Source organism: Hirundo rustica, chromosome 4 (genome assembly GCF_015227805.2).
Source record: "Hirundo rustica isolate bHirRus1 chromosome 4, bHirRus1.pri.v3, whole genome shotgun sequence".
NCBI lineage: Eukaryota > Metazoa > Chordata > Aves > Passeriformes > Hirundinidae > Hirundo > Hirundo rustica.
Genome location: NC_053453.1, coordinates 61,731,509 through 61,750,777, shown reverse-complemented (window position 1 = coordinate 61,750,777; position 19,269 = coordinate 61,731,509). Strand labels below are relative to the sequence as shown.

General features: G+C 47.8%; 2 protein-coding genes across 2 annotated transcripts; both read right to left on the bottom strand.

The window, feature by feature from the left end:
* Window positions 1–519: 519 nt before the first annotated feature.
* On the bottom strand, window positions 520–2,751 carry KCNA5 (potassium voltage-gated channel subfamily A member 5). The gene has a single exon (XM_040063324.1). The coding sequence runs from the start codon at window positions 2,749–2,751 to the stop codon at window positions 871–873; it is 1,881 nt and encodes a 626-aa protein (XP_039919258.1). The 3' UTR covers window positions 520–870.
* Window positions 2,752–3,736: 985 nt separating this feature from the next.
* LOC120752118 (elongation of very long chain fatty acids protein 4-like) lies at window positions 3,737–19,042 on the bottom strand. Its single transcript, XM_040062790.2, has 9 exons — window positions 18,721–19,042; window positions 18,149–18,221; window positions 17,483–17,548; window positions 15,861–16,048; window positions 14,611–14,691; window positions 13,765–13,821; window positions 12,565–12,679; window positions 11,508–11,635; window positions 3,737–10,210 (listed from the first exon to the last, which is right to left on the bottom strand). The coding sequence occupies exons 3-9, from the start codon at window positions 17,538–17,540 to the stop codon at window positions 10,040–10,042; spliced, it is 798 nt and encodes a 265-aa protein (XP_039918724.1). The 5' UTR covers window positions 17,541–17,548; window positions 18,149–18,221; window positions 18,721–19,042; the 3' UTR covers window positions 3,737–10,039.
* Window positions 19,043–19,269: the final 227 nt, after the last annotated feature.

The window sequence follows — 19,269 nt, the reverse complement described above, 5'->3', positions numbered from 1 at the left end:
ACTGTAAAACTACAAAAAAAAAAGAAAAAAAAAAAAAAAAAAAAAAAAAAAAAAAAAAAAAAAAAAAAAAGCTGCACATACTTTTTTGAGTGGGGCCAGTAAGCACATGACTGAATTACTTAGAAATTCTGAAACAGGAAGATAACTAATAAAATCACTTATAAAGAAGTATATCTACAATATTTAATAATTTAAGGCTCACAAGAAACTAACATATCAATGACAAACAGAAGTTTTCTGCTCTAAGGTTCAAAGCACCAAATTCACTTCACATACAAGAGAACCAGATCTGTACTGATCACTAGTGGAAAACTCAGAAAGTGCTGATCTGCTAATGTTCCTAGTGCTTTAATGATATAATATTTCACAGGAATAAGAAATCTCCTTTCAACCATAAATACAGTCATACAGATACAAAATATATCTGAATAATTTCAATTTGAAACTACAGTACAAAACCCCTCCACCTCCCCCCTCCCATCCCCAATCCATTCATTCTCCACACACGCATCCCCCCAGTCCTTTATACTAAACTCGGAGCAACTGAATTGGTTACAAATTACCCATTTAAAACCAATGACCATTTGCTAAAATAAGTTTCTACAAATTAGATTTTTCACTGTCATAATTTACCCGCTCCTGCATCACGGAGCGTAGCTTATTCTTAGTCTATTTTAAAAATAGGTGACCCTTTGTGTCATGGAAAAAGAACATAAAAACATGTATTCCTGGAGGACTGCTCAGGACAGTGATCAATTTATAAAATACAGCCTGACTTAAAAAACTAATTGGTACTAAAAGAATAATTATAGTAGCAAGTTTCTGACACCAGAAAAATCCTTCTGCCCCTCTGAACTCTGTCTCCTCTCCTCACAGGTCTGTTTCCCTATTGGTGTCCAGACAGAAAGCATAGAGGGACTTTCTGAGATCTACGTTACTTTTCGCTTTGATATTGGCTTTCTCTAAGGAGCTGGTGCCACTGTTGAACTCCTCACTGTTTTCCAAGTGCACAACAGATTTGTTCAGAGAGTTTTTACTGGGTCTTCTCTTATCTTCTTCCCCCGCAGTGCTGCCCTGAGCACTGCTGTGCTCATCCTTGAGGACAGACTGCTCTTCGTGGTCAGTCTCTCGGTGGTAGAAGTAGTTGAAGTTGGAGACGATGACAGGGACGGGCAGGGCAATGGTGAGCACACCCGCGATGGCACACAAGGAGCCCACAATCTTGCCCCCCACAGTGACAGGTCTCATGTCCCCATAGCCCACAGTAGTCATGGTAACCACCGCCCACCAGAAAGCATCAGGGATGCTGGAGAAGTGAGACTCGGGGTCATCGGCCTCAGCAAAGTAGACAGCGCTGGAGAAGAGGATCACCCCGATGAAGAGGAAGAAGATGAGGAGGCCCAGCTCCCTCATGCTGGCTTTCAAAGTCTGTCCCAAGATCTGCAGCCCCTTGGAGTGCCTGGAGAGCTTGAAGATCCTGAAGACTCTGACCAGGCGAATGACTCTGAGAATGGCCAGGGACATGGCTTGCTGCTGGCCCCCGCCCCCATTGCTACTGCCAGACCCGGGCTGCTGCTCGTGGGCCAGCTCGGTGCCCAGGGTGATGAAGTAGGGGATGATGGCCACGATGTCGATGATGTTCATGAGGTTGCGGGAGAACTCGGGCTTGCTGGGGCAGGCGAAGAAGCGCACGAGGAGCTCGAAGGTGAACCAGATCACACAGGTGGTCTCGATGATGAAGAAGGGGTCAGCCAGGCTACTGGGTGGCTGCATGGGCGGGGAGTCGCCGGGCGTGCCATTCAAACCTCCACCTTGTGGGGGCAGGGGTACGGGCATCTCCCTCTCGTCCCTGAACTCGGGCAGGGTCTCCAGGCAGAAGGTGATGATGGAGATGAGGATGACCAGCACGGAGACAATGGCGATGGCCCGGGCCGAGCTGGAGCTCTCGGGGTACTCAAAGATGAGCCAGACCTGGCGCTGGAACTCATTGCGAGGCAGGGGCTTCTCCTCCTCTTTGATGAAGCCCTCGTCCTCCCGGAAGCGTTCCATGGCCTCCTCACCCAGCTGGTAGAAGCGGATCTCGTCGGCGAAGACGTCGATGGAGACATTGACGGGCCGGCGGAGCTTGCCCCCGGACTGATAGAAGTAGAGGATGCCGTCGAAGCTGGGCCGGTTGCGGTCGAAGAAGTACTCGTTGCGGAGCGGGTCGAAGTAGCGAATGCGCTTGTCGGGGTCCCCCAGCAGCGTGTCGGGGAACTGGTTGAGGGTGCCCAGCTGCGTCTCGAAGCGCAGCCCCGAGATGTTGATCAGCACCCGCTGGTGGTGCATGGCGCCCGCGTTGGCCGCCGCCGCCTCCTCCTCCTCGTCGCCCGCCGCCGCCATGGCCATGCCCCGGCGGTGTCCCCCTTCCTCGGGCGGCTCCATGTCCGCGGCGGGGCGCGGGGCGCGGGGCGGCGGCCGCGGCGGCGGCTCGGGCGCTCCGCGGGGCTCCGCCGGCCGCTCGTCGGGGCCGCCCGCGCCGCCGCCTCCTCCGGCGCGGGGCCCCGGCGGGGGCCGCTCCCGCTGCTCGTCCCCCGCGGGCGGCGGCGGGGCCGGCAGGGCGCTCTCCTTGCCGTCGCTCAGCTGCGGCGAGCCGGCCAGGTGCGGCAGGTTGCCCCGCCAGCGCGCCCGGCCGCCGGCGGCCGCGGCATCGTCGCCGCCCGCGATGGCCGTGGTGCCGCCGTTCTCCAGAGTCACCAGCGCGATCTCCATGGGCAGCAGCGGCAGCAGCGGCGGCGGCGGGAGGCAGGCGCGTCTGAGGCGGCGGGCATGCTGCGCTCGCCGCGCCGCTGCCGCCGCCGGCCACCTCCGGGCGGCCGCGCCGCCCTGCCCCGCTCTGCCCCGCTCTGCCCTGCCCTGCCCGACCCGCCTCCCCTCACTGCGCCGCCGAGCGCGGCCGAGCGCGGCCCGGGGGAGCCGCCCGGGGACCCGGATATGAACGAGCGATCATTATATTATGGTCGCTTGACGTCAAAGAGGATCCCTCCTGCTCCGCGCCCCCGCGCAGGCAGCGGCAGCATCCCCCGGGGAGCCGGGATGCCGCAAACCCCCGCGCCCCGCCCCGCCCCGCCCCGCCCGCCGAGGGGCTGCGCCTTCGGACAGCGGGGCCCGGCCGCGGGGATGCGCACAGGTGCCCGGGCGGGGGATGCGCGGCGGGGACACCGCTCCGGAGGTGCGGGAGGCCGGGCACCTAGGGCCGGGCAGGGGGCCGGGGGGCGCGGGGCGCAGAGCTCTCCGCTCCGCAGCCCGCGGCCCCGCCGCGCCGGGGGATTACGGAGCGGCCCCCGCGCGTGGATTTGCTCGCAGCGAGCGCTTCTGGCTGCAAACCCCCGCTCACCTCTAATGAAAATCAGAACTGAAAGCCCTGGGGATTGCTGGCGCCTTTTGGCGTGTGTCACCATCACCCCCCCCCCCCCCCCCCCTCCTTTCCCCAGCGAAATAAGAACAAAGGAAGGGATTGGGTTGGTTTTTTGTTTGGTTTGGTTTGTTTGTTTGGTTTGGTTTGTTGGTTTTTTTTTTTCCACTTTGCCGTTTGCTCTCCCCACTCCTGCTCCCTCGAGTTTCTCGCAGAATTAGTGAGGCTCCACAAGGTGCTTCCCGAGCCAGCAAACGACATTTCTGCCACGCTACTTCCAGCTGACATTTGCAGACGCTTTCCCATTGATGCATTCTTAAATCCACATCCAAGGCTGAAACATTTCAGTAGATGCACATTTTATTAGAGAGAAGCAAGCAGCTTTACAGTGACTTCAATGACAGTTCAGTAATACAGTCGATGCTAAGATCTTACTTTCTATATTCAAGCCATGAACTCATCCCTTCTATTCAAGGTCTGCAGGGAAATACACTAAATGTGTATATACATACTGTAGGATTAGAACCTGTAGTTATATATACACACCATTCCAGTCTTGTGGAGTTTCTGGTTTTCTAACAAAATTGAGTGTGACCATTTTGCCTTCCAGCTGGCATCACACTGACAATTTTTTCCTAAATCCTTATGTTACTACTCATAGCTCCATCAAACACTTCACCTTGATTCACTGTGACTAGTGGCTTTGCCTTAATTTAAAACATTACTTCTGTGAATGAAATATGCCCAAAGATACTAAAAGCAGTGCCAAAATAGAAAACCATAATTGAATTAAATGGTTTCTGTAAGTGGTGGTTTGCATTTTATCTCCGAGCACAGAATTGCCAACCTGTTTTGCCACCATGCCAGTGAAGAACCACTTTACACACACAAGTAATTTCTAGAAGCAAAATTATGTAGAAGATAAGTTCTTTGAAAATAATAGCACTTTGATTTACAGATATTTAATGGAATAACATATTAAACCCGCAAAATGTAGGATAAGAGCCTTTGGGACTAGCAAAACCCACGATAAACACAGACACGCCACAGATACACCTGTGCACCCCAACAAAGAGTGGCTGATCTGCTACCAATGCATATCAGGGATTACAACCAGAGAAGGGCTTGCACACTCAAAAACTGTTCTGGTTTCCCTACTCTGTCAGCTCCTGTAATGCAAGGGATTCTCCCTCCAAACGTTGCCTCAGGATTAGCCATTTATTTCAGGAGAAAGCATCCTCAGACACCTGTGATGGTAGGCACCACTGAGAGCAGGATCAAGTGTACAGAGCAGCAGTAACTTGCTGCCTCTCAGATTGTTGTATCCATTCTGCCATTCCTTCATTGACAGCAGGGAATGCCTGGGAGGGACCATGCTGAATTTAGGTTCTAGTTCAAGTCTCTAGCCTTTCCAAGTATCAAGTTGCAGTGTTCACATCCTGAATTTGAAGGCAGATGGGATTATGCTAAAGTGCAAAGAAAAAGAAAGAGTTGCCCAAATTCACTTGGATGAAAGCCTCGCAGAAACCCCATGAAGAAAATGTACCTTATTAATTGATGGTTCAGACAAATGCAGCTGCTTGCACAGCATTTGAGTAACTTCTAGCTACTTTCTTTGCAGCTTTAAAAAGTTTGAGAATCCATTACAGTGTCTGTATGTGCGGGTACAAAAGAAGAGCAGAGAAAAGGGACAAGAGAAAGTGGGAGGATGATGTTAAAGGGGAAGGAACATCTACTCCAAGCAGGGAATTTTAAAGGACGACTTTTATTTAATAGTCTTCATTTTTTCAGCTCAGTGTAAAAACCCTGAGCACTCTCTTGAAAAGCAGCAGAAAGCCAAGGTACTGGAGAGAAAGGGTAACATGCGGACTAGGGAAAAACAGCGTTGAGACGTGCTACTAATGCTTTAACCAGGCACTCCCTAAAAAGAATTTATTTGTCCACGTGCCTGTGATTTAGCCAGAAGTATTTTCTACCCTGAGCACAGGAAATCAGTCCTTTACACTCCAACACATCCACAACAAAACCTAGCATTCACTGCAGCTCCCACTGTGCCTTTCCATAGCAGTGTGGCTGCTGGGAGCTGTCCCTCAGTATCCCACAGTGAGATGAAAGACCCATCCCATGGAGAGGTCCAACATGATGACAAATGAGCTGTGGGGACGGTCTGCAGGGACTGCATTCACCTACCCACACCCAAACACGCTCATGTACACTGCACTCTCTGGTACCCTGACCAAGGACACCTTGGGGACACCCACTCTCCTCACAAATACTACCTCTTGGGCCACCCCTGTCACTGATAGGGAGCTGCAGCATCACAAAAAGAAAAACGCGATGCTGAGGGGGGAAGAGATGCACACCAAGGTCTCGAGGCTGCCCACAGCCCTCCTCCTCCTCAGTGCTGATGGCATTCCATGTGTGTCCCTCGTCACGTTTTGTGGGTACAGGGACCCCAGGGTGACACGAGTGACTCCTTTTTTTCCTTCTCCATGTGTTGACTACATCACAGCGAGGGTATGGCAGATGGTGAGGCGATCATCTGAAGCTGAGAGGAAACCAAAAGGGTTAAAGGCAAATCCGTGCCTCCGCCGCTCGGTTAATTCCTCGGCAGCCTGATCCCGTGCTGAGATGATTCAGGCCAGAGAGAGGCACTGCCACAGCCCCCAGGGGAGACCCTACAGAAAAAGACTCATATTTCCTGTCCAGGAGGATTAAGTACAAGGCCATTGACAAATCACAGCAAACATCTGGATGCGAGCACTCCATCTATCCAAGACCTAATCCACGAGGCTATTCATTAATGAATTCAGCACATTCACACTGTTCTATATATAGGGCTGGCTGATCTTTTTAAATGTTTGGCTTCTAGGTGGTTTACATCTGTATCAACAGATTTTTTATTTTTTGGGTGAAGCAACCTACTGTATTCTGTTTTTGCTTTTTTAATTGTTTAGAGTAATTCTTTTGCCTTAAAAAACCCCAAACAACACAGCCACATTTTCTGACAGTATATAAAAATCCAATAGCTAAAACCCAACTATGTCCCTGCATTTCATATTGCTTTACAATTTTAAGCCCAAGTTCCTCTGGAAACTTTCCATCACACAGGGATGGAAAAAACATTAAATAGTAATTGATTTTCTTTTCTGTATTTTGTTTTGATTAAAATGAGAATCCCTCTCATTTATCTTCAGACAGAAAGTAAGCACTGAGTAAATGGTCTGGTTAATTCAAAAGTAATTTGATCAGAACATCCATAATTTACATTGACTGGAACAGCAGGAAAGATGCTGAGCACTAGCAGATAGCAAGCTTATTCATTTCAGCAGCCCACTTACACTGTGCTTTTACATCTTGTTCATGTAAACTGCTCTAGGAGCGTCTAATGATCCACGGTTTATAAGGGGGGGACTTACACACCACCGTGCCCTCAAAAGTCATCTGTTAAGATTGAATAACACTCCAGCCTGCTCCCAGCAAACACGGCTGTGGAGCCCAGCGTGTTGTTTTCCACAGAGCTGTGCCAGCCTCCTTCCAGAGGAATCTGCAGCCTCCGTCCCTGATATTGGTAGAACCAGCATTTGACCCAGAAGGTTCTCACAAATCCAGCTGTGACAGGATATTTACAATTCATCCTCAAAACTTCGGACTTTACCAGACAGCATGAGCCATCCAAGCTTGCAATTTATAATTTCCCTTCCCTTTTGACTTCCAGTGCTTGGCTGTGGTGTAATCTTTAATTCCAGGGACTTGATCTTTGAGAGGGAATCCCATTTGGTGCCTTTACTGTCTGTTAAATTCCAGGAGCACATAGCTGTGCTCTCAGGTGCTTTTGTCACAATAGAGTGGCCCAAGTGGACAGTTCCACCTGGGATAACCCAATTCTGAAACAGGAGAACGAAGACAAGCAAGTGCAATCTGAAGGAGCAAGCTGCAGAGCCGCTCAGCTGTACCACTGCAGTTTTTTCTTCACTGCCAGTGCAAATACCCTCACAAGTGAATTTTGCTTGCACCAATGCTTCTGTAACAGCTGTGCTCCATGCCAGTGTCTGTTCCTGTATGGAAAGCGTGGTGTTTCTGAGCAAACTCAATCCCTCCTTATCAGTCAGCTGAAAAGACTTCATTTTCATCCTATGCCATCAAAGTCACACCAACAAAAAGCTCTCACTCATTCAAGATCAGGCCACTCACTCAGGCTGTGAGGAGGAGGGACAGGAATAAATCAAAGGTTTCATGTCTAGAACAAATGGTGACAGTAGCGTCTGATTTAGGTGATCAGTCACTTCAAGCTGTCAGGTGACAGATTTGTACTTTCATGTTTTATTACCACCTGTGTGGCCAGTGACACTCCAGAATCCATTGCTCTGTCACACACAGACACAAATTAAGCTTCATAGGCTGCCTTAAAAAAAGCTACATGTTGTGTTTACAAATTCATATATTTTAAGAGTGGAAAAGCATTGAGTAATCTCATTCAGATTTTGTGCTAATTTCTAATTTTTAAGCCATCAAGAATCAAGGAAAATCAAAATACATAATGCTTATTCTGGTATAAAATGATGAATGAACTTAGTAACTACATTCTGAAAACATTAAAGTGAGAGGATATTGAGGTTGAAACCTGCTCATGTACAGGAAAAAGAGCATTGGATTGCTTTGTGAGCCAACTGCAGGAAATGCTCTACCATGAAACTAGAGGGCCAAATGCACTGATGGCTTAAGCAGGAGAGGGCTGTAAATGAATCATTAAGTGGACAGGAGTAATGAAAGAGCTTAACTTGCACTGAGTCTTCAGCTCTGGAGAGCCCCCCAGGAGAAACATGAGTACGTTAGGTTTTCCTGTCTTTCCAAACAAAGGGAGGAATGGAGGACCCACCCAGGGATTTGCTAGTTAAAATTCTGACAGAAGTAGAACTCCAGTCTGCATAAGTGTCACTATTTATTTATCAATTAGCATGGAAAAATATTTGACAGGGAGAAAACCGACTAGCACAGATGCAGTGATTCTCATACTCACCAGTGACAATCAGAAGAGAGACTGCTCAAATCAAAGGAAGGATGTTTGTGATGTGTCTTTGTGACGGTGTGAACAAGTCCTTTGTGGCTGTGTGTGAAGGGGAGGAGGGTGAGGTATGGCAGAATATTGTTTTATCTTCCACACGTGTGTGGAGGGGCTGAAGGAAAGGTTTGGGGTATGAACACAGAGAAGCGAGGAACAAGTTGAATTAATTTTTTGTAGCCACTCGACTCCAGATTGGTGAAGGGCACACAGATCTTTTGGGGTACATTCATTTACTAGATTCAAAGTAGCTCTAGTCCTCTGGACATTCCCAGTGGAGTTGGAGCTCTTTATATTTGAGATGGATTTGGCTTGGCAGTGGCAATGCACTGTGTCACTACTTCCACCCTCTCCTTCAACATCTTTGTATTTCACAAAATACCACTACTCTGTAATACCTGGTTTAATCAGCTGAGCGGGATTCAATCAATAATTACCACTTTGTAGTTTAATTAGGATTTTCAAAGCACTACCACATCAAAACTTTAACAGTATTTAACAGTCTGCAGATTAATATAAGTGCCAAATTCTAGTTGTAATTGATTTAGGAGCAAAAAAAATAAAAAAAAGAAGCCAATTAGTGATGCCTTAAAATCAATGGAGCGACGCAGCTTTGCACTACCCAATGAATTGATTTTATACATTTTGTATTCATTCTTCTACAATTAGGTAGTGGAGGTGGTTGCTTATGATGTTGTTAAACTCTTTATGCTTGACAAGAAGCAAAATTCAAAAATAACAATATTAAAAATAATAACAGAATGGAGGAAAAAAGTTATGAATATTATTTCTTTTTCAATTATGGCATCTATAAGGAGCAGTACCAAGTATCTTCATGCATTAAAACCCTCTGTTGGTATGAGAGCAACCAAAGGGAAATAAGCATTCCAGAAAATGGGACCTGGTGACTCTTACTGCACTAGCTTCTTACTAGGATGAGAGTGCTAATGATGCCTTCTTTAGCTTCAGGACAGTGAAGACACCTGTCCAGCCGGACAACCTAATGTCCAATTCCCTCGTTGCTTATACTGATGTGAAGTTAAACCGTCAGGACCACTTCAGTCCGAGTAGGAGCCTCCTTGACAGGGTGGGATGCAGTGTACAGCTAGTGCATCCTGCAATCCCTGGGGACTCCTAGCTGCTGCTGCTGCTACCTGGACATTGATTTCCAGGCTGGAGGCACAGGATCCTGCCTGTTCTACAACACCAAGCTGAGACAGTTTTGTGGATGCAAAGAAACCTTCTACAGCCTAAGAAATGAGGCAGGGAGTTGTAGCTGGCTGCTACATCCTGGACACTGAGTTAAAGATGGAAGGGAAAAAGACCTCAAGCTGGCAAATTTCCCAAAGCCTGCTATGCTAGTTACTACTTGGCTTAGCTTGGCCTCAGCTTGAGTGTGCTCCTCAGTTCCTTAACCCCCGAGTTCACATCATTCCTTTCTTCTCCCTAACCTGGGATATTTGAAAGCAAGACGTGAGCCTCACATGCACTCCCCAGATACATTTTCTCCCTGAAACCACGTCACAAGCAGCAGAGAGCATGCACATTCGTCAGACTGTGCTCTCTGTCCTCCTTGATTTCCTTTAAGTCAGCTTCTCCCGCTTTCCCCTGACGTAGGTCCGATAGTAGAAGCGTAGGAAGAGAGCCAGGAGGCTGAGGATGTAGAGGAAGACGGCGGTGTTGAAGCCATCAGGGAATGGGCACTCTGTGAAGAGGTTGTAGGAAGAATGAGCAGCAATGGCCACAAACTGGCACTGGAAGAGGTGGGAAAAAGAAGCAGCCAGGTTAGAGAACCTACATGAGATACACCTCAGCTGTCCACTGAGACCGTCACAACATCCGAGCAGTGCCCTCAACCCAGAGGATCACCTGCTTGCCTCTCCTGACATCCCTGGGAACCTGCCTTTCAAGCCCAGCAGTGTTTTCCCACCAGGAAATACACCCATCAAATCTGGAGGTTTAACCAATTCCGCCTCTCCTGCCCTTGGCCCATTTCTCTGCCACAATGCAGTAACTGAGAGGTTGGAATATGGAAAATGAAGATGGGAGGTTCCTCTTCCCCAGTGGTAAGAAGGTTATTATACCCATAATTATTTTGGTTTGTATTTTACAGTGCAGAGAGGAACTACAGATACTACCTTTATTCATTTAAACATTAAACATTATTGGTTTGGTTTTTTTTTTTTTTTTGTATTTTACTAAGTCACCTGTCTCAATACCCTGAAGCAATGAGTTCTACCTACCAAAAAACTATCAAAACTTTTTTTTTCCTGTGCTATAATTTCCATAACAAATACCTTTTTTATTTCATGCAATGCTTTCCTGTTCTGCTTTGCCATGCAAGCTAAGTGAGAATTCTGGAGCAGCCTTCACTGCACCACTGTTTTACACATATCTTCTTCCCTCATCTATACTTCTGGTTTGCAAAGCCTCTCTTTGAGTGGGAAAAAGTCTCCTACAACCATTGTCCTTGTGTCTGGACCATTGCATTTATGCTGTATCTTTAAAAATAACACAGGGTTTTCCAGATTTCTAACTTTGTCAGAAAAGAGGGAAAGAAAATCCAAAGGGATTTTCTAGAGAAAGAGTAAAATTCACATATTTCTCTTTAGGTCGCCTGTTTGCCTGCAGTTAGAAACACCCTTCCTTTCTGAAGGAACTGAATCAAGACTCCCAGTCTGCTGCCTTTTGAGAATCCAAAATTTCCCTGAATCACTGCCCCCACCTCTCCACATGAAACTCTGTTTTCAGTGCTCCATATACAACATAAAAAGGAGGAATCCAACTGCTATTTTTTCTCTTCCCTTCCCGTTACAGAGCTGTGGGTAATTAGTTTGATGTGGTCACTGCAGGCCTCCAATAGTCTTGTGAAAGCAGCACTGGGAGCAGGTCACCCACGGCTTCACCTCTCAGAGTGGCACATGGGGGCACTTGGGGATGTGCTGCTCCCCATGGGCAGCAAACAGAGATTGAGCCAGTGAGGTGACAGACAGCAGGGGCCATCCCACCTGACCCATGGCAGGGCAGGGAAGAGTCCTTGGAGCTAATTACCATCTGCAGGATGGTCAGGTAACGCTTCCACCACAGGTGCCGCTGCATCCGCGGTCCCAGGCTGGCCAGGGCATAGTAGCCATACATGAAGATGTGGACAAAGGAGTTCAGCATCCCACTAAAGAAGGCTGAGGAGGGAAGAAGCAAGGGTAAACAAGGCACAGGACCCATTCCAGGCTAACACCGTGAAGGGCTCACAGTCACTATGATGATGCTTCTGAAATTCATCACATCCACCCCCGTCCATGAACATTCCACCCGGCTCTGCCGTGGAAGCACGCCAGCTTCTCCCTTCCTTCAGCAGCTGGAATGATTGGATGGGTTGGCTCAGAAGGGACCTTAAAGGCCATTACCTCCAACAGCCAGGGCACATCTCCCACTAGAGTAGCCCAAAGCTCCATCCAATCCAGCCCTGAACTGCCAGGCTTGGGGCATCCACAAAATACCCATCCCATATCAAGTGTTCAGAGACAGAGAAGAGCTTTGAAGCCTGAAGAGAGACTTTGATCGTCTGACCTAAGCATTTCACAGCATTCTGCTGTCAAGGCCATGTAGCCAAAATGACTTCCCACAAGAGAATGCCCCAGCATCTTTTATAGGGCCTACCTAGAGTGGTTTAGTACCCAGATGCTTCTCTTCCAGTTGAGCAAAAAGGGGCAGCATTCTGGATACAGCCCAGAAATAGGCACAGCCAGAGCAGGAAACAGAGCCAGAACACAGGCTGCTGCCCCAGGGCCTCTGAATGGGGAGTGAGGGAGCACTGCTCTGCGAGGAGATACACATAGACCTGCTGCAGGATGTTATTTTTTTCTGTTTGGACCCACCCTGACAGCACACTCTCATTTTGGGTGAGGCAGTGAACATGGCAGCCTAAATAGCCCCAAGAGGCTGAGCAGATGGGATCATCTGAAATGCACACATTTTTCTCACCTTTGGAGGTAGGTGAGCTTCCTACCTGCCAGTCAGCCCATCTGCACTGATAATGCTACCTCCACAGCCCAAAAAAAGCCATGAGAAACACAAGGTTTTCTTGCAGCAGCACTCCTTACAAGCATACCTTGTCCTCCAGGCACGTATTTGACCCCTGACCACCAGTTGAAGATCATAGAGCCATGATGGTACACGTGCAGAAAAGTCACCTGCTCTTGTTTCTTACGCAGGATTAAGAAAACCTGAAAGAAGTCAGGCAAAGGAAAACCTTGAGTCGATGTGCTTAGACCAAAATTTCACAGTAGAAGTTATAAAAATAGCTAATGATTAGTCTGAATCTCCCAAACCCATTTCCTCTGCTGTTGACAAAAACTGGTGAAATGCAATAGAATTTATAGGGTGAACTGGAAGACAGAATTTCTTCCACAAAGGCCCAAATATTTTTATGCCTGGATTCAGGGCCCAAAGTCCAAAGAGGACACACCTGAGACTCTGAGCTTCCATACAACTCACAGCTGCTTGGGTCTGCTCCTTTTCAGGTTGTGTATTTACTGCTATCAGACAATAACCCACAGAAAAACCACTGTGTTGAATGGCCAAACCCTCCTGGAATTTGCATTAGTAAAGAGAATGGTTTTGCCAGATGAATACTTGTCAGGTCACTGCATTTCACCATGCACACGCACACACACAAACACACACACACCAAAAAGTGAATCTGCTCTTCAGACACTCAGAACTGGCAAAAAACTGCTTTTGTTGCTGATGCAAGTAGAGAAGGGATCGGCCAAACCCCTGGCAATAGGCCTAGGAAGGGTCCACACGTTTTATTCACATTTCAGTGGGATGTCAACTGTTCCAGGCTAGGACAAGAGGCCTTGTCCAGTCACTCAGTTCATTTACAGTGCAGAAAGAGAGCTGAGGACAAGCTACAAGGAGGTGGACTTTCAATTCCCCCCAGACACAAATCTTTAGCCCACAGCTCCGGGATAATCCATGGCAGCAGAGATGCCAGGATTTGTCCACTTGCAGCTCCTATTCTGCCCCACTGTTAATCAGCCAGCCAGGCAAGAGCACAACCTGTGTGGCACCAGCAGCTAAAATTTTGGGGGGGCCCACCTGGCAGCAGCCAGCATTAAAGCCTCGCCCCAAGCAGGGTGCCCAGCCTCAGGAAGGGCTCTGGGGAGGGAGTGTGCGCAGCCAAGGGATGGAGACAGCGAATCAATACAGGATCAACCCAGGACATCAGTTCTGGAACGCTGCCCCTTTCTGACGAGGGTGTATCTGTTTCCAGCCCGGTCCCGCTCAGGAGCTGAGCCCTCCTTACCGTATCCAGCAGCTCGATGACTTTGGAGAAGAAGAACCACCAACACACTCTTGCCATCTGCTGGGCAGCACAAGGCACGGCTGTTAGAGCTTTACCCAAAACCTACACATTTTCAACCACGCTGTACCCCTGCCCGCCCGACGTCTGCAGAAAGGGGGGGAAAATTAGGGGAGATATATATATATATATATATATATATATATATAGTTGCTGTTGTTGTTGTTGTTTTGTTTTGGGGTTTTTTGGGGTTTTTTTTTTTTTTTTGGTCCAGAAGGCTAGACTCTGAAAAAGTGGAAAGATAATATGATGCTTGCATCTGTTCAAAGCAAGGCACTGTAACTCCAGACTCAAAGAGAAAAAACTCATGCAGCATTTTTGGAAAGCTGATGCTGGTGGTGAACAACCCCCTGTGATGGCCAAGGAATAATTTTAGCCAAACCCCTCTGCTAAAAGAAGTGCTGAGTAAGATTTCTGTCATGCAAGGCAGAGGATATAAAAATTGGTTTTCTTGTTGGAAGTGATCACCCAGAATCCTTATAATCTGTGTGAAGAATCACTTCTATTTCAGAGGTAATTTGCATTATTGATACTTCAGTTGGGAAGATTATCCTCTGCAGTGATCAAAGAGCAAACTTAAATGGCTGGGTTAACTGAGATGATTAATTTTAGAGAACTAAAGCAAAGTGCACTAACTGTTGAAGCAGACAATTTGGTGGAATGGATTTACAGGCAACAACAAACTGGACTCAAAGCCTTCTTAGCCGTGCAAGTTGCTATTTATGAACAAAAGAATCTGCATAGCCACAGGAGGGCAGGGCCTAAGGCAAGCTTTCTCCAGAACTGTACCCTCATTCCCAGCTCACTCCGGCTGTAATCCACTGGCTGGCACAGGTAGCTGTAGTTGGCCAAGACAGAAGTGACCAGAAACTGAAAGAAACAAAAAAGCAAATAGAAATCAATTTTCTGTTCAATGCCGTCTGTTCCAAAAAAGATGGGTATGTTATTGCTAAGGTAGGAGGGTCTCAGTCTAATAGACACTGACAGAAAATCCATGAACAAATAGTAAAAACCTAAAACAAAGTACTTCACATCCTGGCTGGAATCTTAAAAAACGAGTTTGGCCTGGGAAGATTTGTAACTCTTTGTGGCATCACTGGAGGGCTCAAAACCACTTCAGCAGGAATAGTGAATTTTAGGCTTCTCAGTCTCTCTGAGAGACTCTGTTCTCCTTTGCAAAGATCCCAGGCTGTCCTGTTTTGGTTGGTTGCATTTGCCTGTTCACTGGAAAGCCAAACCTGGACTAAGTAACCAGTATAACTGAACAATCAAGAACAGGAAAGAAATTTTCATGCCTGTCTTCAGATGGAGCAGCATTTGTTCAAAAAAACCACAAGAATTTGTGTTAGTGTTACACTTGTGATACAAATTAAAATGGCACATTTGTTGGCATAAGAATGTTTTTGAAACCTTTTTGGCCATGTCCCCTTGAAGAGTTTTTAGTGGCCTATGTAAACTATGGGGAACAGGCTTGTGGAAAGGCTTATGCATTAAGAACAAGCAGAAAAAAAAAATGTTTTTTACACTCTCAGCAGCAGGAAGACAGTGAGTGCTTGGCACTCCTGGAGAGAACTACCAGCTTTGGAAAATCACAGAATGTTGAGGGGTTGGAAGGGTCCTTAAAGATCATCTGGTCCCCAGACCTCTGCCTTGGGCAGGGACACCTTCCACTAGACCAGTGGTTCTCATCCTCAGAGACAGATCCATCACCAGCCAGACTTGAGGCGAAATGAGGCCGTTCCACATCCTCCACACACTCTGTGCCTAATGGGGAGACCTCAACTTGCAACTCATTCATTCAGGATGAATGAAATCCCGTGTTACATCCATGAATGGCAGGAGGATTGAGAAATGGGAGGAAATCAAGCGCAGCAGGACAACACTGCTCCTCTTGTGGCAAAACACGGACATCTCCAAGCCAGCTCCCACTCCCTTCAGCAGAGCCCGTCAGCAAAAGCTGTTCAAACCCTGGGATCTAGAGGCTCTGGAACTCAAACCCTTCCCAGGTGCTTACCTAGGAGCCAATCCTGCCTCCTCACCTCGTAGAACATGTAGCTGGATAATGCCACCATGGCCAGGTTGTAGAGGAACAGCGGAGCCCGCAGCTCCAGCCGCCGCCGCTGCCGCATGCAGGAGGGTCCCAGCGCCACCATGAAGAGGTAGGAGGTGAAGAGCAGGGTGACAGGAACTGGGGAGTACACCAGTGGCCACGGGTCTGTCCTTGGATCTGGGAAGCAAAACACATAGCCACAGCTGGCACCTCCACACGGCGCAGGGCAGATACATTTAATTGTATTTAACTGCCTCCCTTCAGCGCGCTCGCTGGCAGAAAGAAAATTGGTGTCTCAGTGTCTTTGCAAAGCTGCTCCTCAGTGCTTCTGCTCTGACTCTGCCAGAAGGCTTTAGCACAAAGGTTTTAGCCCAGTTTTTGGGTGTGGACTGGAGTACTGAAAGGCAGATCTTTCCTGGGATGAGCTGGAGTCCTCCCCGGGCAAAAGGAGCAGCCAAAGCACCAGTGGCTCCTCAGGAGTGTAAATCTTTACAGTTAAATAATAAAAGTGTTTCAATCACTGGTATTATTTCCTTACAGTCCTTAGGACATCTGAAATTGTCCACTCCTTAATTTTTATACCTGCTCATAGAGTGGACACTCTTAAAAAGCATCAATTTACTGGGAAATGCCAGAACATTTATCTCTGATGAAGCAGCTCTTCAGTCCTACAGTAAAGGGAAATTCAACAACTTTTCTGTCATGCCACACCCCCCCAATCCTGCTATCACCCAGGATATGTTATATCAGCAAAAACATCCCAGATGCATTCATGCTTTCCTTTCCTGTTCCCCGCGTGATCACTGCTCTGATAAGCACCCTCATTTTTTAATAAATGCCATACCAGTCTGGACAACTCTGTTAATCCCCACCCCTTCTAAACCTCCCAGTTCTTTATGATGGCTATTAAGGGCTGTGTCAGAAACCCTTTGATATCCCATTTCTGGACTTAACAGTTTGTCAGAAGTCCTGAATCCCAGTTTACACTCTCTTGTGAAATTCAAGTCCTGAAACATTTACAGTCTGAGCATTATGCCCCATGTCCTCCTCCTGCCAAAGCCATCATGCAAGCCTGCTGTTCTACCTTCATGGCATTTTGTGGCTTTTCTTTGCATCCAGGGATACAACAGAACCCTTTGGGACCAAACTGAGCCTCTAACTACTGAGATCCGGTGTCTCCTCGCTGCAAAGTGTCAAATCTCAAGCACTGAGGAGTAGTTACTGCCAACATTTCATTTGATAACAGGTTTTACTAGCAACACAAAGAGTTTAAACCCCAAAGTATTCACTCTTTGGTCAACTAATTCCCATAACATGTGAATATGCATTTAAAAAAATCACTTCTTTTAGTACTCAGGCAATCCCAAGCATTTATTGCTCCTGGTCTTAGCAGAGCCCGCTTGGAAATCCCCCATCCTTTCATTCCTTACTGTGATCCAACTGGAGGGTCAATGAGATATGTTTCAAGACGTAAGGGGAGATGGGAGAAGTGGAAATCTGCCTAGTGAAGAAAATGTGGGCTAGTGCAAAGATTATGTTCCTTCTAGGTTTGGTTTTCATGATCATGCTATTCATGCAGAAACTGCCATTTTAGACAGCATTTCTACCTACCTCCACTTTCAAGAACCCACTTGTAGAATTCCTGAATTTTCTGCCAAGTTGATGCCATCTCAAGTTCTGGAAAGAAATTGACTTGACTGAGTATATAATGAGGAGGCTCTTTAGACAAAGGCTCAGGAGTATAGCTAATGAAAGGCCAATAGTTAGCTTTCTAAAAATTTAACTTTTATACCAGGATTAAAGTCCCCTTTAAAAAAGGAAGAAAGAGAAAACCCCTTGCAAGGATTAGCAACTTGACTTCCAGATTTTATTTATTTATAAATTTAGATAACGTATTATTTAATTTCCAGATTGTGATATTTCACGGATATTTCACCACTAAAAAATGCTCTGAGCAGCTGCATGTGATCTGCCAGAGCCAGAAGGGAACGGCCAGCACTGTTGGGAAATCAGTCATGTGGCATTTTTTCCTAAAGGAGTGTGGGCACAACATTCATGTGAGGTCACATGCCAGATATCATAGCTGCACCCTTCTGCAGGTATTACTGGGTATTCCCGGTGCTGGAAGGCAGTTGGGGATTCATTCAGCACTGCTGCAGCTCCAGAGGTGTTAACAGAGCTGGTTATTTGGGTTTCTGAGGCCCCAGTTTATACATTAATTTTTGTTTTATCTTGTATAGATTCTGTAATATAGTATATAAAGTGGAATACTCATACATATTATGATGATCTTCCTCTTCCCTTCTTTCCTTTAGCAGGCAGATGTTTTCAAAGGCACTTGGAAGTTCTCCTAGAAAACACTTTTCTGCAGTTAGTTTCAACATCTTGAGCTACCTGATCCACTTCCCTCCCTTAGAAAATACACGGCTTCCTCCCAGTTTCATCTCCTGCTGGCATTGAGACAAGCACATTTCCTCCTTTGACTCCTCCTCACAGGCTGTGACATCCATGCCTGTCATCGTGTCGGTGACAGACCTCCCCCCAGTTTCTCTCCTGCAGTTAATCTTTGCAGTCAGCCCCTTTTTGGAGTGTTCCTCTGACCCAAAGCCCGACACCCCTGGGAGGTGTCACACCCATCCTGACACGGAGCCACATGCCCTTGTAATCCGGGTGCCCTCTGCCAGCGCCCAGATTAGTCGGCGATTATCAACCGGCTCAGAGTCCAATACCGCAGGGATTCCACACGGTTACATGCCCCCAAACAATCCACAGGCATTCCAGCTCTCCCCCCTTCCCTTCCTTCCCCCCCAAAACCGCCGGGAAAAGCCAGGAGGGAGGAGCAGACTCACCGCATCAGAGCAGCTGGCTCCGAGCATCCCTTTCTCCAGGAGGGTCCCCAGCCGAGCGCGGCGCAAGTAGAGCCGGCACAAGGAGCGGCAGGCTGCGCTCAGCTTTCCTCTCCGCGAGGGAGGTGAGTACATCACCTGCCAGGTCTCCCACAGCCGTGGTGGGGCTCCATGCCTTCTTCTTCAGCCTCCCAGCGGCGGCCACCAAAACCCCACCGCGAGCCGCAGGCACCGTGGGGTTGCCGCGCAGCTTGGCCGGAGTTAGAGGTTACATCACATACTCCTCCCCCGCCCTCTCCTGCCTCTCCCCACGCGGTTTATCAGATTAGGGGACTGGAAAGAGGAGGGACAAGAATGCAGAAGAGGTCTGGGATTCCTCAGGAGTGAACCGCTGACCTTTAGTGGCACGCACGGGAGCCCGGCCGAGTGGGAACTGGGCCAGCATTTCTTCCGCAAGTTTCTTCAGGACACGCCACGACAGCTTCGCAGAGAGGGAAAGACGAGGGATCACGGCTGGAAACCAGTCTGTTTGGAGCGCTCCTTCAGACCAGC

Excerpts from the sequence above, each read along its gene's own strand:
- KCNA5 (XM_040063324.1), bottom strand. The coding sequence starts at position 2,751 with ATGGAGATCGCGCTGGTGACTCTGGAGAACGGCGGCACCACGGCCATC.
- LOC120752118 (XM_040062790.2), bottom strand. The coding sequence starts at position 17,540 with ATGGCATCAACTTGGCAGAAAATTCAGGAATTCTACAAGTGGGTTCTT. Across the intron at positions 14,692-15,860 it reads CCAGCTACATGTTCTACGAG|TTTCTGGTCACTTCTGTCTT; the intron begins GTGAGGAGGCAG and ends TGTTTCTTTCAG. Across the intron at positions 12,680-13,764 it reads TCATCGAGCTGCTGGATACG|GTTTTCTTAATCCTGCGTAA; the intron begins GTAAGGAGGGCT and ends GACTTCTTTCAG.